The sequence below is a fragment of the Lutra lutra genome, chromosome 2, assembly GCF_902655055.1.
Source record: "Lutra lutra chromosome 2, mLutLut1.2, whole genome shotgun sequence".
In the NCBI taxonomy this organism is placed as follows: domain Eukaryota; kingdom Metazoa; phylum Chordata; class Mammalia; order Carnivora; family Mustelidae; genus Lutra; species Lutra lutra.
The window spans coordinates 106,218,469-106,243,182 of NC_062279.1; the positions used below are offsets into that span (position 1 = coordinate 106,218,469).

At 37.5% G+C, this 24,714-nt stretch overlaps 1 protein-coding gene, 1 long non-coding RNA gene and 1 pseudogene across 5 annotated transcripts in view; 1 reads left to right on the forward strand and 2 right to left on the reverse strand.

Moving 5' to 3' along the window:
- Nucleotides 1–23,290, forward strand: part of GSTCD (glutathione S-transferase C-terminal domain containing) — a 140,221-nt gene extending 116,931 nt beyond the window's left edge. For all 4 annotated transcript variants that reach the window (XM_047718138.1, XM_047718141.1, XM_047718139.1 and 1 more), the window contains 4 exons: nucleotides 12,541–12,674; nucleotides 14,572–14,602; nucleotides 17,903–17,972; nucleotides 20,742–23,290. In XM_047718138.1, the coding sequence (XP_047574094.1) occupies nucleotides 12,541–12,674; nucleotides 14,572–14,602; nucleotides 17,903–17,972; nucleotides 20,742–20,878 (372 nt within the window). In that variant the 3' untranslated portion in view covers nucleotides 20,879–23,290. The remainder of the gene's footprint in view (nucleotides 1–12,540; nucleotides 12,675–14,571; nucleotides 14,603–17,902; nucleotides 17,973–20,741) is intronic.
- On the reverse strand, nucleotides 7,586–10,494 carry LOC125093249 (THUMP domain-containing protein 1-like; annotated as a pseudogene).
- Nucleotides 15,819–21,029, reverse strand: LOC125093250 (uncharacterized). The gene is made up of 3 exons (XR_007125186.1): nucleotides 20,893–21,029; nucleotides 19,754–19,856; nucleotides 15,819–18,253 (listed from the first exon to the last, which is right to left on the reverse strand). It is a non-coding gene; the product is annotated as an uncharacterized LOC125093250 (long non-coding RNA).
- Nucleotides 23,291–24,714: the final 1,424 nt, after the last annotated feature.

Consider the following 24,714-nt stretch of genomic DNA (forward strand, 5'->3'; position numbering starts at 1 on the left):
AAAACTGTATAACACGCTTAGCTCAGCAGTGAACAGTATATATGTAAAGCAACAATAATAAAGACATTACATAAATACTTAAAGTTGGAGGTAATGTTAAGAGCATGGTAAAAGGGAAAAGGATGTAAGTATAAAAAAACAAAAAAAAAACCCACTTCATCAAATAAAACTTCATCTTCCATAATGGAAAATCAATAGTTAATGTCTAATATTTATAAATCAAGGGATAACAATCTGCACTTATTATATCAAAGAAGTGCTAGATTTCAGGAGAGAAAACCAGTGAGTTGAAAAGCGTTGGCTTTGGTTGCCAGATGTTCTAGGGGTGGAAGAGTGTACAGAACAAAGGACACTGTTATTACTGTAAAGCCAATTATCTGTCCTATAATTGCACAAAAGTTTTCAAAGGGATTGGGGAGATAACATGAGTGCACAGTTAGGACCACACCTACTTCTGTCTAAGATATTTGATTAAGAATCCTTCTTTGAGAAGCAAAGGTTCAGAGCCTAATTGGGCTGGGCAGATTTAAAGATCATCCAGTTCATCCTTCTCATTTTACAGATGGAGCAGTTGAAGCTATCTGTATCTACATAGGAGCAAAGCCAGTTAGTGTGAGAGCTGGGCCTGGAGTCCAGTCATGACTTCCTGTTCATTCCCCACATCTCAGAAAGGAGCATTGAGAACATGGAGAACTAGAGGCAAGTTTGTTATCAGGCAGTTTGAGTTTAAATCTTGGCTTCGTCACTTGTGACCTCAGACCAGGTCTTGCTGGCTGGGTGACTTTGGATATGTTATTGCAAATGGAGGTAATAAGAGCTACTTGACATATTAAACTAAGATAATAATTGATTAAATAAAATCAATGTAAAGATTTTGACATCTAGCAGATACCGAATACATGCTAGTTCCCTATCTTCTTGTAATTTCAGAACATAGTAGGACCAATGAAATGAATAAAAGAGAGGGGATGTATTTATAAAGAGTAGTTATCTAGATGGAGGCCCCAAACTGTCTGAGTAACGGTCTTTGATTTGCTGTGTGACCTGGAACAGGTTATTTACCCTCTCTGGGCCTCAATTTCCTTATCTTAAAGTAGAACCACTTAGATATTTGCACACCCCTGTTCACAGCAGCACTATTCCCAATAGCCAAGGGGTGGAAGCAACTCAAATGTCCATGGACAGATGAATAGATAAATAAAATGTGATATATATACATATATATATCATGTATATATACATATGTATATACATGTATACATATACATATAAACAAAATGTGATATATATGTATATATACACATATACACACAAAATGTAATATATATTTTATATATATACATTTATAATTTATAATTTATATTATATATATACATACATATGTGTATGTGTGTGTGTATATATATATATATAATTTAGCCTTTGAAAAAAAGGCAATCTTATAATACTACAACCTGGATGAAACTTGAGGATGCTAAGTGAAATGAGCCAGTTACAAAAAGACAAATACTGTAAGGTTCCTCTTATATGAGGTATCTAAGGTAGTTCTATGCATGGAAACAGAAAGCAGAATGATGGTTACCAGGAGCTGAGTAGAAGCAGAAAAGGGAAGTTGCTGTTCAGTTGGTATGGAGTTTTAGTTTTTTGTTTTTTGTTTTTTTTAAAGACTTTATCTATTTACAAGAGAGGGGGAGAGAGAGAACATGAGAGGGGAGAGGGTCAGAGGGAGAAGAAGACTCCCTACCGAGCAGGAATGTTGATGCAGGACTTGATCCCAGGACTCCAGAATCATGACCTGAGCCAAAGGCAGTTGCTTCACCAATTGAGCCACCCAGGCGCCCCTGGAGTTTCAGTTTTGCAAGATGAAAAAGTTTGCAACAGTGTGTACACTTAAAAATTGTTAAGATATGGGGCACCTGTGTGGCTCTGTGGGTTAAAGCCTCTGCCTTCGGCTAGGTCATGATCCCAGGGTCCTGGGATCGAGCGCTCCCTGCTCAGTGGGGAGCCTGCTTCCCCCTCTCTCTGCCTGCCTCTCTGCCTGCTTGTGATCTCTGTCTGTCAAATAAATAAATAAAATCTTTAAAAAAAATGTTAAGATGGTAAATCTTGTTTATATTTTTACCACAATAAAAAGGTAAACTAAAAAGTTATACTTAATTTTGTAGGGTTATTGTGTTAAATGAGCAAATACATGGAAAGCACTTAATGCCTTAATAAATACTAAATTTTATATTATTACTAATATTAGTATCACTGTATTTCATGAAAATGCCATCTGTTCTTTTGCCTGCGTGCTTGTTATTTCTTTGCTTTCTAAACTCTTCTACTCTACAAGGCCCTCCTCAAATGCCACCTACTCCAGGAATCCCTGCCTGAATTCTCCCCATCTGAATATGGCCTGTCCCTCCTTTGATGTTTCTGTTTGTATTTTTTCAGTGGCACTTAACATATTCTGTCTCGTGTTAGACAAGTGTGTGTACTGTTTGTGTCTTGTTGTATGTGTAGTGTTTTCCTCTTCTTTGTATCCCCTGTAAATCACACACATGAGAGACATGATATTTTATGAACTTTATGAGTAGTTTCAACATATATGATTCCCAGGTTGAGTCGATTAATGTATTAAGTAGTTTGGATTCCGTTGTTACTATGACAGAACATACAACAGGGATTATATTTTTGACCTTTGCATTCCTAGTCACCACCAGGCAAAATGCCCAGTGATTGTTGAATGAGTGAATGATGACTGAATGAATAAATTCTGTAATTTCTAGGAGTGTAAGGAGTCATTATAGGCCTTTAATGATTAATACAAGACAATAGCAAATTACTGAACAAAATCACCTTTATGTTGCTGTAGAAGCTCTCTGCATCAGTTGTCTCGTGATTTTTTTACAGTGTATTTCTTTTAATAAGGATTGAAATAAGACACAAAAATTGCAATGGTTAATATGACTCTTAAAGCTGAAAATATATAGGTTTTCACCTCCTTTAGTTTTCTATTTCTCCTGTCAAAAAAATGACCACAAATTTAGCAGCTTAAAATAACACCAATTTGGGACGCCTGGGTGGCTCAGTTGGTTGGACGACTGCCTTCAGCTCAGGTCATGATCCCGGGGTTCCGGGATCGAGTCCCACATCGGGCTCCCAGCTCCATGGGGAGTCTGCTTCTCCCTCTGACCTTCTCCTCCCTCATGCTCTCTCTCACTGTCTCTCTCTCAAATAAATAAGTAAAATCTTTAAAAAAAAAAACAACACCAATTTGTTATCTCACAGTTCTATAGATGAGAAATCCAGATGGGCTCAGCTAGTTTCTCTGCTCCAGGTGTCATTAGGTCCAAGTCAGCTGCTGCTTTGGTGTGGCTCTGAGGGAGATCCACTTCCCTGATGATTCAGGTTGTTGGGAGAATTTAGTTCCATACATTGTAGGATTAAGGTTTCAGCTCCTTTGCTGGCTCAGCCAGGATTCATTCTCCACTTCTAGAGCTACCCATGAAAGCCAGTAATGGTGGTTCAAGTCATTTTCTTGCCTCAAATCTCTGACTTTTCCTTGGGTCTTGTTTCTCTTGTTTCCGGTCTGAGAAAGTTCTCTATTTTGAAGGCTTCATGTGATTCGATTGAGCCCACCCATGTAAATCCAGAATAATCTTGGTATTTTCACGTTCTTAATCTTTAATTACATCTGAAAAAAAATCCTTTTGCCATGTTGACAGGTTTCAGGTATGGGCACGTAGATGCGTTCCTCCTCCTATACCATCCCAGTCTCTTCTTTCCTTAAAGTTTGTTTACATGACCATGTCGTTTCTCCTGTAGAATTTCCCTAAATTTGGATTTTGCTGGTCAGATCCCCCTGGTGTTGTATCATATATTACCCTGTTCCCGAGATTGCTTAGAAGTGGGTGCTTAGATCTAGATTGTAGAAACATAATCGGGTTTACTTTGGGGTAAGACTGTATCATAGGTGGTGGTATGTTCTGTCAGTAGGCACTTCCATCTGGCTGTCTCTTGTGCAACCTTGGCAGCATTTGTGGTCATTGACCTTAGCTCCATTACTTCAGCAAGGATTGCACAAGGGTGATATTCTTCTTATCTTATCATTCCATCTTTGTTTACTTTCCTTTATTAACTGTTCTCTTATGCAGAGGTACAGTCAGTACATTAGGAAAGACCAATAAAATTTGATTCTTCCCCTGTATTTTCTGGATTTTAAAGTGAGTTGGTTATGTACTGAAAGTGACCAGTTTTTTTTTCCCCAGTACGATTATGGACTCATCAGTTTAATGTTTGAAATGCTTACTATTACTGTATTGCACTTCTTATTCTTGCTGATGCTCAGATGTTTGTTCAGTGGGAGTCTCTTGAGGTTAGCTCCTGAGTCCTATTGATAGGACTTTAGTAGTATTTCATATCTCCGTGCTTTCCATATAACACGATGTTCCAGCTCATCTTACGCATTTCCTGCCTCCTACCTGGCATTCCTTCATGCAGCTCTAATTTGTTTTTAAATGAAAATGCTATTTCAATTACCACAACTTAGGTACTGGGGATAGTCGTTGCCACTGGTTTGGTCTTCCAGGATTTACTGTGGTCTGAGCAAGGCAATTTTTTTTTTTTTAAATCATCATGGGTAAATACACTTCCAATTTAAATTCAGGACTGTGGGATTTTTTTTTTTAAGATTTTTTATGTATTTATTTGACAGAGATCATAAGTAGGCAGAGAGAGGAAGGGAAGCAGGCTTCCTGCTGAGCACAGAGCCCGATGAGAACCTGGGATCATGACCTGAGCAGAAGGCAGAGGCTTTAACCCATTGAGCCACGCAGGTGCCCCGAGAACTATGGGATTTTAACTTAGCCTCACTTAGCTATCTCATATCTCTTTCTTCTTTCTCCGATGCTTTAAAAAAAAAAAAAAAAAAAAAGCTCTGTTTCCTAATGGCACCAGCGTATTTCTTATTTGCTTTATCTCACAGTATACACATTTGAGTCTTAAAACAACAATACAGACACCAGTGATGGTTACTGAAAATAGTTTGAGAACTGTTTTAACATTATTTTTCACTTAATAATCTCTACCATGGCCCTGTAAAGAAATGTTCCTCATTCCTTTTTAGAGCTTCAGAGCAAGCCGCGAGTCCTCTTTCAATGGAAAATTGGCTTGTTTCCATCTTGTTGTTATTTCAAATATTGCTTCAATGAATAAATCTTTTTATGTTTTGGCCAGTGTCTCCCTTGAACAGATTTTTAGAAGTGAGTTCGCAAATTACTCATGTAATTTTGCTGGATATTGCTAAATTCCTCCTTCATGGGGTTGTGATATTTTTATATTCCCACCAGCAATGTATGACACTATCTGTTACCCCATACCCTGGCCCATAGATTGTCATCAAATTTTAGAATTTTGCCAGTTTAATAGGTGATAAGTAGTATCTTAATGTAATAGTTCTTTTATTTTGAACAATATTCAACAACTTTGGTTTAAGACAATATTCACATATTTTTGTTTCTGGATTTTCCAAAACTTTTGTCCATTTTACTATCAGATTATATACTTCTCTTTATTTTCAGAAACTTGATATGTATTAGGTATATTAACTTTTTGTTAATGCTTTAAGTTGCCAATTTTTTTTCTCACTTTGTCATGTCTTTTTATGTAGGGTTTTTGTTTCTTTGCCATCTAATTTTTTTCATTTTTGTCAAATTTATTAACCTCTTTATTGTATATAGAATTTCAGACATAGTTAAGTATTTCCACTCCCCTAGGTTATAGAGGAATTCATTCATGGTTGTTGTTGTTGTTTTGTGCTTTAAAATCTCTAATCCATTTGAAATATACTAATATACTATGTATGGTGAGAGGAAAAGATCTCATTTTATTTTTCATATGGCTGTAAAGTTAATTCAACATCACTTATTAAAAAGCCCATCTTCGGGGCACCCAGCTGACTTAGTTGGTAGAACATGCAACTTTTTTTTTTTTTTTTTTCAGGGAACAAATTTATTTTGTTTTTTTCTGAAAGTATCAGAAACTATGAAAAATAAGCTAAATATCTGGCCATACCAAAAGCAAAATACAAGTAAAAACAACATTTAGAAATCATGTGTGACCTTACACAAACATGTTTCAAGATACTAAGTATAACACTCCTTCCTCCACAAAGCAAAACAATTTATTAAACCACAATACTGAAGTTTTTTTTAACTGACATAACTTAAAAAAAAAATTAAAAGGAAGAAAAAGAAACCATTCAATTCCCATCCTGGAAATTTGTCATATATAAAATAACATCCTCAAATGTCAGCGACAATAAAGTTGGAAAAGCTTTCACATATCAATAAAGGGATTTGGATTCCAACAGAACACAGGGCTTTAGAACTGGAGAAGAAGAGCTTTTGTCGCACTCAGTCTTACAAATACAAATAAATACAAGAAGATTAAAAACGAACTACTAAAGCAAAATCTTTCTGTAAAGTAGCAGCTTTAGCTTTCACAAAGTAAAAGGAATCCAGTTCTGCAGTTAGCCGTTCTAAAAGCATATGGCCACCTTTTATTCCCTAAGTCCCAGAGTCTTGCACTATCAAAATAAAATGATCTTTTTCTTGGAATAAGTCCAATGAAGGCACCAAAATCCTATCCTCCATGTTCACACAAATGACACTTAAAATGCTGTTATCATCCTTCCAAGATGACCTCAACCTATTAAGAGTTAACACTTTAAATATCAAAGATCTAGAAGGAAGCCCCAGCCTCATCTGCATTAACCATAACAGCCTTTGCCCCTCCCAAATCCTTCTAGTCTGGACCACTAGTTTAGGAGGAAAAAAATACATTCCCATATTCCCTAGCCATTAAATAAACAGACATTGGTGCAGGAAGACTCAACATTTATACTACTACTGAACTGTTTCAAACTTAATAAACCCATCTCCAAAAGTTAATTTCACAGCCTCTTACTATTTATTCATAATCTGGACTTAGTATGCAGCCCTCTTTGGTGTCCCTCTCTTCCAGTGTTTTTCAGTAATTTATGCTAGAGGAAACCTTGAAAAATTTTCCAAATTAAGGGAACCCTCATGGCATGGGAGTATGAGCAGTAAGTTCAGGATACTCTGATTTCACAAAAACCCAGAACTATCAGACTATGATTCACAGAGTTCTTTTCTTCTCCTGGAGAAAGTCTCAGGCTGAGATTCAGAGAAGAGGTTCCTCCCTCAGTTTTAGGAAAAGGAGAGAAAATGCCATTTAATTAGGTTTTGCAGTTCTTCATGGAGAGTTTTGGTTAAGGCTCCAGACTTGTTGCTATCTTTTCTTCATTCTCAAGCCCAACTGGCTATGGAAACATTTCAAGAGTTCCTTTGGCAGACTGATAGTTCCAAAGAGTCTGTTTCTTTTTAATCTGAGAATCTTCTCACTTTCAAGAAAATACATTTTCTCCAGGACCTTGCAGAAACTTGTTTCATTTGTTCATGTGATGAAAAATGTCCATTGAACAGACTAGTTTCTATAGCCATACTTGGGCTCCTGAGCACTCAAAAAAATCTGGCCTAATATCTCCTTGTATGTACTCTGGCAATTCACCTCCAACTCAAACATCCTGTTGAGAACTCTTCCTCTGACAAGCCACTGGATTTCTGCATGTAGATTTATGTGCTCCTTGTTCAGACTTTAGTTTTTGTTTTTTTTTTTTAATCATTCTCAGATAAATCGGATTTTAGTAATAATTTCTGCAGCATTATCCAGAACTTTCATTTCATCTCCAAGTGTTTTATATCAGCAGCTCTCTGTGAAGAAAACCATGTGCTATAACATCAACGTCGGGATTTTACCAAAATGAGCAAAACCTATGAGCACCCGAAGTAAAGATGACAGACTTTCAGGCTCAGATATGAAGACCCATTAAATTTATACTGCCTTTGTTTTGAGAGGCTCCTCATAGCAGAAAAAGCTTTCCTGAATTTCATCATCATTTACCAATCTTACCAAAGCTACAGTATGACAAATATTTGTGAAATCTGTTGACTTATCAACCCAGATAGAGAAGCTGCTGCTTTTCAGTTACTTTTTTAGCATCAGGTGACATAAGTTAATTTAATAAACTGAAAGTGAAGGTTTTTCAATTTCTTGTACTGCTTCTTGCTGTAGCATTTTAACATTATGTTGAGATTAGATTCTTACCAACTATGTGAATTTTTCTTTTCTTGGTATAAGTGCTGTTACTAAATAATTTGCTTCTTAGACCTTTTACTGAATGGGATTTGATTTAAGATTTTATTTTTAAGTAATCTCTACATCCAACATGGAGCTTGAATGCATCACCCTGAGAATCAACAGTCTCATGCTGTATGGACTGAGCCAGCCAGGGTGCCCCTGAATGTTTTTTTTTTTTTTAAACAAAAGTTTACTGTTTGGATATTCCAGATGCCATTAAAATAACAAACATTTTTTACTCATCAAATGGTTCTGACTTACAGTTACAAGTGCTGGAGAAATGCTAGGTTTGTTAAGTTGCATTCCACTGACAATACATAATGCAATAGAACAGCTTGGATTTAAGTCTATATAAGACCACTGAAAAGTAGCTTTCGCTATAAAAAAAGAATTTGTGTCTCTTGTTGCACTGCCATACTGAAGAAACTCAGAACACTAATTCTTCATCACTAACCTTAGCAGAAATGTCTGTAGTTCTATGCCTAAAATGGTCCTCTTCTATCTCACACCATGTCTTCAAAAATTACAGCACTGGACCATCATCTTTGTAACAAATGTTCATAAAATGTAAAAACTGACATAACTAAGTAACAGAATCACAAAAAGATAGAAAAAACCTCACAAAAACAATTCACTTCTAAACCTGTAAGACCCATGTTTTTGCAATGTTTACAATGCAATGTTTTGCAATGTTTACTTATAAAAGTAGGAAGGGACAGCTGAGTTGCAACACATAAAAATTCTTTCCTTAAATGAAAATTTCCCTATGACTTTCTCTTTTACAGAGTTTGTTTGCTCCCCTAAGTCAGATGCCAGCACAGAAGGGGAGGCTGGGGAAGATAATCAGGAGGGAGAAGCCAACACTATCTTCCTTCCACCCTCCTCTCCACAGAAGTGTTCATCATTATCCACAGCCCCTCCTAGCTCAACCAAATACGTACAGGCCTAACTGCACACTGGCATAGGGGGTTCAAAAGATCTCCAACAGAACCATTAATGGGGTTTCTCAATCACTGTTCAATATTATGAGTTCAGCATTACGCAGCACACAAAGGTCAAAAACAATATATTTTCAGTCATAATTTTATATGGAATCCTGGCACTTTTTCACCGAAGGCCATCTGGGAAACCCACCTGCAACACCAAAGGAGATTTTTTATCCTTATGAGAGGTATTTTCACTTGACTCAGATCTTTCTGTGACTTGACTTTCAAGTTCAGGTTTAGCTCCTCCCTCGTTCACCACCTGTGTCTCAGATCTTGGTTTTGTCTGCCCCAGTTCCTCATTATTTTCTGGTACCACCTGCTGGTTATTTTTTCCTTCTGCTGGATCATGTTGATTTCATTTGTTACCAGATTCCAATTTAGCTTCTTTCCCATTTCCTGCTTGCACTGACTGCTTTGGGTTAAGTTGTGATGGGTCCTTAGCACTCTTTACCACCTCCTGGAGATTGTATTTTCTGAACAACATATAATCTTTCACAACACTCAGGCAACAGACAGCTTTAATGATTTCTACTACCACCGTGTACTGCAGATTAGTGAGATCCACTTTATCTTCCGGAATTGAGGCTGCCTACTATTCCTGTCAATTCTTTGATAACTTCGTCTCTATTCATATGACTGTTATTTCGAGATTTATATACAATCTAAAATGTCCCTTTGTTTGGAGCTTTAAACCAGGGTTCCAAAAATGTTTCTGCATATTTTTTCATATCTTCTAAGAAAGCCTTGCATGAGCCTGAAATGGGTAACATATGTAGAATAACCCGAGTCGTCGTCTTCTTGGTTTTGTACATATCCTGGAGAATATGATGTACCAATTTCTCAGGTTCTATTCCAAGTGTCCTGATGAAGACTACATTATTTGCTCCACTCTCCACTAACTGGAATCTCCTTAGCTTCATCTCTGTAGATGCTTTAATGTCACCAACTTCTTTCTTCAAGGCAGCCTCCATGTCATCATCTTCTCCCTCACTTCCAGAGGGCTGCTGATCTTTGTCCGTAAACTTTTCCGGCCCATACATGTCGTCGCCGTATTCGTTGAGCAGGCTGTATACCTCCTCCACGCACTTGCGTTCGTTCATGTTGCAGTTAATGAGAATGCCCGGGTTCCAGCTGCCGGTACCCGCCGCCGTCACAGCGCCGCGCCCGCTTGGCTTGCACATACTGAGCTTTGCCTTTGCGCTTTCCGCCGCTCGACTGAGGAGGCTGCTGGACGGGGCTCGCCATGGCCCGTGAGAACCGAGGCTAGCGAAAAACGTGTTTCTGCGCTATTCCCGGCTTCCTCACCTCCCGAACATGCAACTTTTGATCTCAGGGTTGTAAGTTCGAGCCCCATGTTGGGTATAGAGATTACTTAAAAATAAAATCTTTAAAAAAAATGAATTAAAAGTACATCTTTTTCCCAGTGGTTTGAAGTGCCACCTTTGTTTTATGCTCAATGTTCATATTCAGATTGTTCTATTGATCTGTATCTCTCTTCGTTATTTGCCTGTTCTTTCTGATCTGCATTTGGTAACAATGGAAATTAGGAGCATATGAAGCAATAAAACCTTTTAGGACTAAAATCCATTGGGTAAACAGTTTTTAGATTTAGTTGTTTTGTTTAAATGAGGGAAATAAACTCATTATTTTGCATGTAGCAAAGGGAATGTGAACCTAAGTGAAGAGATATTTATAAAAGTAAATTGTCCAAACTTTTAAGAGCCTTAAAAGGGTTTTGCAGGGAAGCAGCCTGATGTAATTAATGCAGGGGTTCAGGCTCTGGGGTCAGGATCCTGCCGCTCAGGATCTGCTTTGTTGTGGGCATGTTCTTAATTTCTCTGAGCCTTAGTTTCCTTACTTCTAAAACAGAGATAAAAATCTTTCAGGGCCCTTGTAGGCATAGAAAGATCTGCATGCCTTCACCCAACATAGTGTCCCCACGTAAAGGGACTCAGGGAGTGTTGGTTCTCTTTTCTTCCCCTCCAGGGGAATATGCATCTACAACTTTAATGGTGAGGTTTTCTTTAGCTACTCATGAAAATAAGAACTAGCCTGATTTTTGCCCTGCAAAGCTGATTAAATAAAAGGGACAGATGAGAAATCAAAGTTCTTTACTTGCCACCGAATGGCAACCTTCCCAGGCTCAATTTTCAGAGTGAAAGAGGATTGACAACAACCACAGGGACTGTTGACTTCTAAATCAACATAAGCCTAAAAGGAGGGGAAATTCAGAAGAAGGATTGAGAGCAGAAATCATGCTTTCCTCTTCCCAATACAGCATTGCTTTTGGTTTTCCAGTTTAAGAAGGGAATCTAGCTTATGATACTCACATTCAGAAACTTCCAGAAAATCTCCTCTTCACTCTGAAAGACCCTCTCTACCTTGAAGTTGTCAGAGATCTGAGCATATTTCTGTCAAAATACTATATTTTTTCAAGATCCCCATATCAGATTTTTTTTCATAGGGTCCTGTTTTGCCTTATTTAGCCTAATAGTTTTCATAATTGTCTACTTTAGATTGTGACACAATATAGGTATATTTAAGGAATTTGTTTTGAAAACATACCTTAAGATCATTTTTAGGGATTTTTTTTATGAATTATTGAAGCCCTAATGAGATTCCAATTCATAATTTTATTCCTTTTTAAATAAACCCATTGAGGGTAGTTTATGTAATTCACCAATGTTAAGACCTGTTATATGAATGTGAAAAGGGGATCCATAAATATGATTTGATCAGTTTTCCTAGAACGTTGTTTAGATTATATTCATATAGTATTTGAAAGAATGTGTTCGAATATGTTTTTATTTAATTTTTGCAACATCATTGTTATATGTCAGTACTGTTAACCATAGTTTGTAGTTGAGCAGACCGAGGCCCAAGGAAGTTAAATTTTACATGGCCCAGGATCTCAGGCTACTACAGTTTGAAACTAGACTTTCAGATTTCAATCTTGTGTTCTTGCCACAATGCTACAACTGAACTAAATTAATAATCACCAAGAGCACCAGTTTAGACATGCATACATATTGAATTTTCCATATTTAACATCATGTCAGATTTTCCATTGAATGAATCTTATGCTTCCTTTGCAGTGTTCCATTTGTAATCTTTCAGCCTTGCCTAGCTTTCTTAATTAATATGAATAGCTGACTAGCCCTTTGGTATGTCCAGATGGGAACTATCTAAACTATTATGGAATGATGTTCTGGTAACTTGAAACCTCCAGGGAATCAGTCCTCACATCCTCACAAAGAGTTAAAAAAGAAAGAAAGAAAGAAAGAAGGCACAGAAGCAGCAGTGCTGGTGAGGCAGGAACTCAGTGCTGACGTCCGGTTTTGTTTTCCAGGTGGCACTGCATGCTTGCGGAGTGGCCACAGACATGGTGATTGAGCACTGCATCAAAACGCGGGCTTCCTTTGTCACCTGCCCTTGCTGTTACGGTTTCATTCAGAACACCTCAAAGTTTCATTTTCCCAAAAGGTGAAATGTCATGTTCGCCCTAAGGCACCAATGTGGGGAACAGAACTAAAGCAGGAAACTCCTTTGGTAACAAAGTTGCAGTGAGATTTCAGTATGAACTCACTTCCTCTTTCCACAAAGGCAGGTACTGTTTAGGAGTTATATAAGGAAGGGAAGCTCTCCTCTCCGGCTGCTCCTTGAGTTTTCTCCGGCATCCAGCTCCTGAACTTTAGAAGCAAGTCTGTCTGAGAGTGAGCTGACTAGAAATCTGAAAGGTTCGGCATTTCTCATCACCTATGGGTGCTGTGGTTAAGCGCTTAGGACCTCCTCTGACTTTTTTAAGTCGTGTCACCTCCGGCAATTAACTTCAGCTCTTTTTGCCTACATTTTCTCATCTACAAAATGAAGGTTATAATAGGAACCAACTCAAGGTCTTTGTGAGAATTGAATGATGTATATATAAAGCACCTAGAAGCAGCATAGAGTAAGCATTCAATAAAATGTGAGCTGTTGCCAGGTACAGTATTTTTAAATACTGCCCATGAGTGCTGCTGAATCTGCAAGCCGGATAGCCATTTCTACAGTCCTTCTTATCCCACCTCCAAGAGGGAGACATTTTACTTCTCACCCCTTTGACCTAACCTATTGGAGGGATAGTGTCATGGTGTTTATGACATCTCTCTGAACCATAGTTATTGAGAATCATGCTGATCATTTTAATTATAGAATAGATTAAATATTTTAGTTTTAAAATTTTATTATGTATCATAAAAAAGACTTCTGGCCATTTGCATGATTACTTTTAAGAAATCTTAGAAAATTTCCATCAGAATTTATATTTAAAGGCTTCTGAGTAAAGTAATAAAGTACAAATAATAGCCTTCTTTGTCTTTGTCTTTGATTTTTTTTTTTAATTTTCATTGTTTTGTTCTTTACCACAATTTGCAACTAATTGAGAGAAAACCAAAGGAGCTTTGGAAAAGCAAATAAGTATAACTTAAGGTTTATTCAATAGCTGAAATTTCACTCTGCTCTGAATCTATACAGATAAAATGTATTTTTTACAACCCAGGAAGAAATCTGTAAGTCTAGCACTATAAAGATTTTTAAGAATGTTAATTTGAGTTATTTAGCCTGTCGCTTCATTTAGTTGATTTTAAAATCTTACTTTAGTGTCTGTCAACTTTTTCATATCTCTGTAGGTTTATTGCCATTTTCTCCTTTTGTCATTGGAAGACACTCCCAGGCCATTATCCCTCTGCCTTTAGCGCCCCAGTGTCAGGTGCCAGACAACTAGGGACAGCCCCATCCCCAAAACCACTGACATTATCCAAACTACCCAGTCCTAAGCTTGCTCATCCTGCCTTACCATCTCTTCCTATGGAATCCCTAATAAAGGCTCTTGCCCACATTGTATCCCACTCCCTCTGTCTCCTACAGCCCTAGTGCTTCCCCATGTGGCCCTGTGTGGCATGGCATGCCCTCTCCTCTTGGGAATTGTTGGGAAAAAAACTATCTAATCAATGGCAAACATCTCCTGATCTGTTAGCCTCACCATACCTAAATAGTAGTAAAACCTACATTTTAAAACCCCTGGATCTGTGTGCACCCATGTGGGGAAGAGAAAAAAAAAATGGTTGTGCATCTCTAATAGTGTAAACAATCTTCGAAAATTTTTCAAAATTAATAGCATATTGAGAGTATGTTTTTTACTTTTTACAGAGACATTTAAAACTGGCATAGCTTTTAGTTTAAGATAACGTTATATACTCCTCAGATAAAATACCTACTTTTGTTTATAGTTGCTTCTGTATTTCTATAATATCATAGAAATAGAGTATTTCTGCTCCTAATCTTTATTATCTGGATTCCTTAAATCTTTGGTGTTTAAAATAACTTTTTTTCTTTTCTATTTCAGTGAACAATTCAAGAAAACTTTATCATATAAGGTAAACTTAAAAAATTCTAGACATATTTCTGATATACTTTTTATTCCTTCTTTGTATTTTTCCCCTCCCAAATTTCTAATGGGATATATCATCTATAGTTATCTTGGAATTACTCATCAACCTGTAATATTGGGAGTGGGTATTTCTTTATGTTTTGTTTTGTTTTTTGTAAATCAAGATTCAAGTCCAAGTAGGTGGCAAGATTTGTGAAGGGTCTGAGAGTTTAGCCTGTAAGCTCACATGCTAGCCTCCCACCATTTCATGGATGCCGGCAGATGGGAGACTTCTGAGTCAGACACCTGGCAGGAGCACCCAGGCTATCTTCATTTTTGTCCTGACTTCCTGAGACCCAGTTCCCACAGGGCAGCACAAAAAGGGCCACACGACAGCTACATGCACAGTGAATTGCATTACAGGAGAGGGAAACTGAGCTTAGGAAACCCAGATGTCTTAAGATTTAATCTTTAAGCAAGGATTCCTGCCCTTTGCTCCAGAGCGAGACAGTATGTATTTTCCAAAGTGGCTCACTATATAAACATCTTTGAGAAGATACTCCAGAACACAGGCACACTTGTCTCGAAAAGGTCAGACAGTAAAAATTTTAAGTTTTGTCAGGCACTTAAAAACCTCCCCACTATTCTACTTTGTCCTTGCCATTCTTGTTGCTTTTGGTGGTGGTGGTGTACAATCCTTTAAAAATGTAAAGACTGTTTTTAACTTCAGAGTCATAGAGAAAGAGGTCATAGACTGGATTTGGCTTATAGGCTGGAGTTTGCCAAGCCCTGGTCTGGAACAAAAGCAGCCTCTACTCATAAGGCAGGAAGAAACACAAGAACTGTTTCTCAGCAGTAGTCAGAACAGTACATAGTTTTGAGGCATCAATCTGAGCAAACTAGTTTCCAGCTTTCCGAATATCACCAACTAATTCGTCAATAACATGACATAATGCAGTCTAGAAAATGGTAATGATATTTGCCAGGAATATATGAATAATTCCATTAAAACTTGATAAATCAGATTCTTAGTTCACTTCTTGCACAGACACACTAAAAATAGATAGTCTCATTTTACATGCCAGCCCCACCTTTTAAGATTTTTCCTTTCTCCATCCAACAGTTAAGTAGTAGGGGACAGTGACCTAAAAATGTTCATTTCTACCACCTTGGCACATATATCTTCTTCACCTCTACTTTATAACCCTTAAACAGGTACCTCCAACTCTGTCTCCCACCCTCCCTTCCCCTCTCCTTACCCCTCCCCCTGCTCTGAACATACACAGAAACCTACAGAGGAAGAGTGCTGATGCTCATCCAGAACCAGACTTTCCTGGTCTTTGCCTACTGGATTTTAAAGTTTGTATGTCTTAGGGAACTCTAAGGTTTTTTGGAAAACATCAGGAGCCAGGGAACTTTATCTTCTAAGATTCAAAACACCTTACCTTTCTTTTATAAGACCCTGCCAATAAAGTAGACAATGAGTTGGAAAATGAACAAAAACTAGGCCCCTGTTTTTAATGCCTCTTTGAGTGATGCTAGCTAAAAACAAACTGAGAGGATGCATGGTAAAAACCTAGGTCAGTGAAGAGGTCAGGTGCCACAGTCTCACGGGCTAGAAAAGAAATAAAACATTTCTAAAGAATATAACATTTCTAAAGAGTAGCAACAGGGCACCCAGGCTCTTCCAGAGAGCAGAAAAATCACTGGTACCCAGTTCACCTTTGTCTACACCTTCTCCCACACCCCCAAAGCTGCTTGGCCATCAACCCTTTTGAGGGTCACAGGTATTTAGGCACCAGAGAGAGGTCTGAACTTCCTGGATACTGTGGCAAGATATTTCTTAACTGAACCATGATAGGTGGGCTGCCAGGCAGAACTAAACGGAGGCCGTGCCCAAATATCTTGAGAGTTACGTTGGAAGTGTTTTTCTCCACAGTTCAGTTTAGCCAGAAAACCTTGAACTGACTTGTTGCTCGGTGCCTTCCCTTTCCAGAATTTAACTTCTAGTGGGGAGAACACATCTGCAAATAATTCCAGTAAAATCTGGTGAAGACACCAAAGGTGATTGCCTCAACGTTAAGAGATCTTGACTTTCACACACGATGAAGACAAAGGGCATGCTTTTTCTGGCCTTTTCTTCAAATTCTATAATTCTAAATCCTTCCTTTGCCCTTTTGTTGATGCCAGTTCATGGCTGCTTAATACAAGTTACTCATTTGAACCATTTTATTAGTGTCCTATCCATTGGCCACTAAATTTTATAGTGAGCATTACAATATTGTTGTTTTAATGCATAAAAGTTGAGACAGAAGTAACCCTTCAAAAAAGAACCAAGATCACACAGTCACCTCAATTACCTTATTTTAAAAAATGGAAGCCTCAAGGTGAATGTACAAAAGACTAAAGGGGACAAATGAGCAATCAGAGTTCAAGCCTTTGGCTAAGCTGCCAGGTGAGATCATTTACACACAGGGACCCTTCATCTGTTCCGAGTGAACAGCTGTCATGTAGTACTGCAGTATCCCCACTCTGCCCGAGCACTCACCTTTGGCTGCTCACAGATTTCAGAGCCCTGTGTGGACTCATCAGCTCTCTGCCCCTATGAAGGCTTGTTCTTTTTGCATGAAAGCAGTCTTTCCTAAAATGGTCAAGCTGAACAATAATTTTCCTCCCACTCGCTCAGGTTATTCTTATGGTTGCCCTTAAAGTAGAAGTAGATGCTCCTCCAGCTCTTTCGAGTGAGAGGAGAGTGAGTGAGCCAGCTTTCTCTCCTCTAGAGGGACAAGGGAAAAGGCCAGAAAAGTGTCCGAGCAGCCAGCACTCTGCTGGGTATCCCAGAGAACCACAGAACTACAGAACCCACACGTAGTGATGATCTTCCCCAGTACTTCCTTTTCCCCTGGCAGGAGGAAGAAAAGCCACTTCGACTGTCTTCTTGGAACCACGTTCCTGAGATTCAAATTTTATTAAAGGAAAAATAGAAGTGACTTTTTGGTCTTTTCATTTAACACGTGACAATCACACACTGTAACCTTATTTTTGCTCAAAGAAACTGGCTGGGTGGCCAGAGGCTTTTCCTGGCGTCCATTCTTAAGAACTGGGTCAGGAGAACATTCTCCTTGAAAGGGGGAAAAGTTACTGAGTACCACTTCCTGAAAATGTGGTTCTTTCAGACCTATTACTTGTGCAGTACTTTATTCACTTAAACTGTAGAACTCCAGAAAAGTGAGGTGGTTTTAATAATTTTTACAGTTTTGAAACAGAAGATTAAAATAGACCCACGTTCTATTGCTTTTTCTTTTAGGAACACATGATTCTGTGCAGATTTGCGGATCAGACAGCTGTGCAGCTTCCGCCCCAACGAAGACTCATAGGTATGTGTTTTCACAGAGCAGCTGGCGAGTAGATTACATACACTATGCCTAGGAATGAATGGACTGGCTGTATATGGGGAAAACTGGTCCATTTATCAACAAGACACTTGAGTCTGTTTTTCCCAGAAAAGGCAATCCATGTTGAAAAGGGCTTTGTAGGTATAAGAGTATTTTATCCCATTTTTGTTAACCTTAATACTTTTACATTCATCTTCAGTATTTGTACGTTGAGCAGAATTATGTGAAATCTCTTTCTCACTGTTATGAACAAACCGAGGGATCTGTCAAAAGCCACAGAAGAAAATATAAAGATGGAAAAATCAACTTTGCATGCCAACATTAATTTGTTAAAATATGTATAAGCATTTTTTTCTTGGAAAAAAGCATACTTGTATATAATTAATCATAGACCAATTTATTCAACATCTGTAATAGTAAATATTACCTTAATTGGAAGACCTGCAGTAGCATTTTAAGTCTAAGTAATGCATTTATCCAAGACTTTGCTTCAGAAAAAGAACTAACATTTCGAAGGACAATAGCAGCTAAAAGTTAGTGCACATTTAAGTGCTGAGCTAAATGCCCTTACCATTATCTCAGTAAATTCTGATGAAAATATTATTTAGGAGTGGGACAAAAGCTTCTCCAGGATCTTTTACCTGGTAGATGATGGAGCCATGCTATGAACCCATACGAAGGCTAGGTTCCAAAATTAGGGCTTGTGAAGATTGAGTGGAGTCAAAAATAATCTTAAAAATTATTTAGAAAAGCCCCACATTGGAGGCCACCAGAGTATATCGGAAAACAGATTGCCGTTTCTTTGGCTGAGCACCAGATGTGTTAATTAGCTTGCATCCAGGGACTGTGTTGTATGAGAAGTAGTTATCTTCAAACCCTAAAGTCAAAGCCAGCATAGCAAGATACAGCATAGCAAGAGACCTGAGGCTAAACAAAGAAGTGATTTCCTTCTCTTTCTCACACTCCAGAGCATAACATATGAAGCTCTTCCTCTCTCTCTCTTAAATGCAACCTTTCTCTCTTTCCCACTCTTTTTCTCTTCCTCCTCCCTTCCCCATTCCCAACACTCTGAGCTAGTTGTCTGCACATTTGAATGGTCAGGGAGTGCTAGAAGGGAAGTTGCTGGAGTTGAGGAGGAGAGGGAACATTTGGCATGATCACTGCCATGAGGGGAGGGAAGGTCATGTTCCAAGTCATAGACCCCATCAAACGTCGATGTCTGTACTTTGCATGGGTCATACTTTTTTCCTGTGAACATTTTAGGAAGCTTCCGAGGGCCCAGAAGGTAGTAGACTTACTAACAACTGAGTTTCAGCTGTAAAGATACTTCTTCAACATGTGAAAACATGAGATTCTTTTACGTAATAGAAAAGGAGAAATTAACTGGACTGGGATCGAAGCCAAGGGTAAATGAGCTTCAGTGTAAACCCAGGGTGGGTACTGAAGGAATGCAGGGCGTCTATTTTGACAGAGAATGTTTCATTTTAAACTGAGGAGGGGGTTGGGGGGGGAGCCTTTACAGTTGTCTTAAAAGATGAACAACAGTACTTTAAGGGAGAAAAAGAATGTCAGCTGCACAACTGTAGGTGAACGGGGAGGGGCTGGTTGGGTGGGGGGCGGTGATCTCACCTAAGTGGAATTCAAGACATCTCTTTTTATATCATTTCTAACACAGTTCATTCTTTTGGGCATAGAGACTTTTAAGGAAAAAGTATAAAGTAAACATTTTAAATCTGAATGTCTCATTGCCAATTCTTACCTACCAATTTCACCTTTCACAGTCTTTCTGTGAGCGTCCTTCTGCCTTCCACAGAACTGTTTCAGTTATCTGCCTTCACTTCTATAGCTGTTCAATTTTAGCAGCTTCTGTGGGCATTCAAATAAATTACTGAAAAATACTGTTTAGTCATTATTCTAATTAGGGAAGATGGAATGAAGTTCTGCATAGTCAGTAGCCTTTTGGAGAATGAAGTTTGTATACTGAATTTAAAGAAACTGAACGTATAAAAATGAACCATAGCTTTGAATATACGCAACCCCAAATCATTTTTATTTCTAGAGCTACCTTTAACATACAAATCTGTATTTGCCAAAGGAACACAAATTAGCTGCTTTGCTTGCCAGTCGGGTCTTCTCTTTTGTTTTCCAAAAATTACAAGGAAAATTGAGTATCACTATTTTATAGGCGTGCAGGAGTTCTGAAAATTGATTATATTACACTCAGCGTATACATCCACCTGAAATAACCAAAGCACAATTAAGAATTTTCTCAAATATCTTCCATTTCTCATTTTTCCTTGTCCCAAAAATTCCGGGTTCAAATGTAGCACGTCTTTCAGATGTCTCTTTGTTAGCATGATACTTTAAATATTATGAAAGATAGATGTTATTTTTTTCACAATATGACAGGTAATACATTTCATAGAGAATGCAGGCACAAGGTCTTTAAATGTATTTTTAACCAACTGGGAAGTAGGATCTGTAGTCTGTATTTGAGATCTACTTGTAAATACGTTTTTTTAAAGTTAACATTCTTAAATTGTCAGCAGAAGCAAATCTGTGAAATGTTGTATGTGATTGTCTTTTGTCCATACTGATCAAGAAATAGGTAGACAGACGAAACAGGACTTGGGGGCAAACAGCATGCTCCATATACTTGTAGATTTTGTCACTGTGTAGAGTCCCTTAGACAACTGGAAATTGCACTGTTCCTTGCAGGGTGTCTCACGGTACGGTTTTACTGTATTTCAGGAAAACAGTGCATGTGCCTAGTGGATCTGGATCGAGCAAGGGCTGCAGAAGAACGTGGTTACTGCGTTCAAGTAATATCCATGGAGCCGGAGAGCTGCTCTCCCAAAAATAATATGATCGTGGGAGTCCCCATTTAGAAGGAGATATTCACCTTTGATGGTTTTGCCATCCGTCTTCATGATGAAAGCCCAGTGGCATTTAGGAAGTTCTTGGCATAACCAGACAACAGCATTAGCCATCTTGAACTTACTGTGCTCAGGAAGGAAAGCAGCAGGAAAATCGCGGGAACAAAGGCTGCCTGCAAAGCATCACAAATGCTCTTATAATGTATGATTAAAGGACCGCTGGTTTTCATAGTGAGAATTCCCCAAAGTCTCAGCTGCCAACAGAATAATTCTCACCAGTGGAGCGTCCATCACTGGAATAACAATTTCCTTCTCAGTTCACAGCTTTTCTGCTCTTGCCAATTTGATGTTCAATTCCAAACAGTGAATCGAAGCCTTAGTAATCATTGCAGCCTATATGATCATTTAGATATTCATATGGAGACCAAAACTAGACTCAGTGGGGTTGGTTGGTGGGTTGGTTATATTTTTAACAATTGTGCTTTTTCTATAATTTTTTAAAAATATCTAGTCAGGCAACCCCTATATGGTTAAATTTTTAAGCAGGGATGAGTTGGACTTGTATTTCATTTTATATACTTCTTTTAATTATGTTTCCCATAAATTACCAAATGTGATCATCACTGGTTCAGACATTTTATATGAAGACATAAAATTGTAGAAAATTCCCCATTGTGGGGATATGTAATTTGGACATAAATTCCAACTAATCAGTATATACATTGATTAATTAATTCCAGTTTATAAATAATTATTGAGGATCCATTATTTTCAAGACCCTGGCCTAGAATCTTCTAAGGATACAAAGATGAGTTGCAAGAGACATGATGCCTTGCCTATGGAATAAATCATGTAAAAGAAAAATTGATGAATTAGTTCTTTGTCATAATATAATGTATGGTCACTGGATTTATTTTCCAGATACCAATCATATTTTTTAGTTACATTACTTTGGTAAAAATTATTGAATGTAGATTGGAGTTAGGAGAAGTACAGAGTTTGGAATATTTGAATATTTCTCCCTTCTCACACTTCTCCTCAGCCCAGCAGCCAGACTTTTTAAACACAGATGACATGCCTTTCCCACATGCTGCTAATTATTTAACTTCTATGTGCCCTAGGTTATATCATTTAAGATGAGATTTATTTCATTGATTTTGATGTTTTCAACCCCTATATGATGCATGTCATGAGGAAAAAGGACTAATATAAGCAACTCTTCCATCATCATGACTTAAAATGCAGGAATAATTTATTCAGGGGAGGGGGGCTTGAATTCTTGTTTTCTGAAGAAAATTTAAGAAAAGAATTAATCATCAGCCCTGAGTTTTTAGTCATTTTTACCTATAGATATACCATGCTCTTTTATCCTGGGCTTTCTTTTTTAAATAGAGGTATAATCTACAGATAATAAATTTTAAGTGTTTTTAAGTGTTAAGTTTGAAAAGTTTTGAATATATATATATATATATATATCCATATCCATACAACTGCCACCAGAAATAAGATATAGAATATTTCTACCAGCACAGAAAGTTCTCTTATGTCCCTTTCTGTTCAACTTCACCTACCCCAAAGGCAGAAGTCTCTCTGATTTCTACCACCCTCCATTTTTTCTGCCTATTTTTGTCCTTCATATAAATGAAGTCATTTAGTATATAGTCTTTTGTCTCTGGCTTCTTTTGCCCGAGATAGTATTTTTTGAGAAATATCCACATTGTCATACGTATCAATAGTTTATTCTTATTCTTAAGTAACATTCTATTATATAAATTTATCAAAATATATTTATTCACTCTCCAATTGGTATTTATTTGGATTATTTCAACTTTAAGGATATTACAAATAAGGCCTATAAATATTCTTGTACAAGTCTTTCTTGGACATATGTTTTCATTTCTCTTAGATAAATACCTAGCAGTAGAATTGCTGGGTCATCGAATAAATGAATGTCAATTGCCAAACAGTTTTTCCAAAGTGGTTGTACCATTTTATAGCCCACCAGCAATGTATAAAAGTTCTAGTTTTCCATGCTACCCTCACAACATTTGATATTGTCAGTCTTTTTTATTTTAACCATTCTGTTAGACGTGGAATGGTACCTCACTGGGATTTTCATTTTCATTTCTCAGATGACTGGTGATACTCAGCATCATTTGTAAAGTCAATGTTCAAGTCTTTTACTTATTTTTAAAATTAGGTTGTTTGTAGTTTTTTTTATTGTTGGTTTATGAGAGTTCTTTATATATTTTGGTTAAGAGTTCTCTGTCAGATATATGTATTGAGAATATTTTTCCTAGTCTGTGGCTTACCTACTCATTTTCATAATGAATGCTTTAATTTTCAGGAAGCCTAATTTATCTGTTTTTGCTGGCTAATATTTTCTGTGTCCTCTATAATATAATAAATCTTTCCCCTCCCTGACGTTGTGAAGATTTTTCTTATGTTTTCCTATAGAAACTTTATGGTTTTAGCTTTTTATATTTTAGGTCTGTGATCCATCTCAAATCAATATTCATATAAGATAGGTAGCTTTTGAAAAATATATGTTTGTTTTGGCATCATTTATTTAAAAACCTTTTCTCTTCCCATTGAATTGACTTGGCACCTTAGTTGAAAACTAACTGATATATGTGTATGAGTCTATGAGGTCTCTAGTCTGTTCCATTAATTTGTTTGATTACTGTAGCTTTATAATAAGTCTTAAAATTAGGTGATCTTTCAATTTTATTTCTCACTTTCCAGATTGTTTTAACGGTTCTAAATCCATTGTATTTCCATATAAATTTTGTAATTAGCTTATCAATTTTTAAAAAAATAGCCTGCTGGGATATTTGGTATTGTCTGGAATCTTTAGATCAATTTAGGGAAATGAACATATTAGCAATATTGAGTCTTATAATCCATAAACATAATATATCTTTCTACATATTTAGGTCTTCTTTAATTACTCTCAGTAGTATTTTCTGATTTCCAATATAGATACTTTGTTTTATCTATTATTTGATAGGCTTGCTGCTGTTACCTTGAGTTTTTTACATGTTGTTCCCACTACCCAGAATAGCCTCCTTTTACTCTCCCATTCACTGAAAGTTAAGGTCATTCATCCTTCTGCTCTTAGACCTGACTGCCTGAGGAAAGCCTTTCCTAACTTCCCTGGAGTGTGCACCATCAGAGGAGTATTCTCCATCCACCCCTGGACTCAAAGCACCCCACCACAATAGCCCCTATGATAAGTATCCAGAATACAAAAGGAAGTGACTCCACTGTTTTCCCCATGGAATCCTCCAGCTGTGATGGCTGTGGCTAGTCATAGATAATGGGTGTTAATGATTGCCCCCAGGATACTAGATTTTTCTTTGTAAATCCTTTCCAAGGCTCCTTCTCAGCTAGGGCAAATAAAAGAGGTTGGATGCTGGCAGCAGGAAGGTTGTTACAATGACAACAATCCCAGCAAGTGCCCAGGTTTCACCTCCTCCACTTGTCCATCAAAAGCAAAGCTGCTCCTCAGGGATCTCTCTCCCCCACAGTTGTAAGATTAGAAGCCAGAGATCATCTTTCATTAATTTGCAAGCCTGGCTCAGAGATAGGTATAATTATTAATGACTAAACAATTTTATCTTATTTAGGGAGACATTTCAGTCATATTAGAAATCAAAATATTTTCAGAGCACACACGTGATGTACTATGTGAATAACAGTAATTAAACATTTACTCATTCTCAAGATGTTGGCTACAGGTGTTATCCACTCCATGGTTCAAGAAAATTGCCATTAATAGAACTTCCACATATACCTGTTTTTCTATATGCTTTCATAATAAAATTAGAGGTACATTCCTGGGGAAG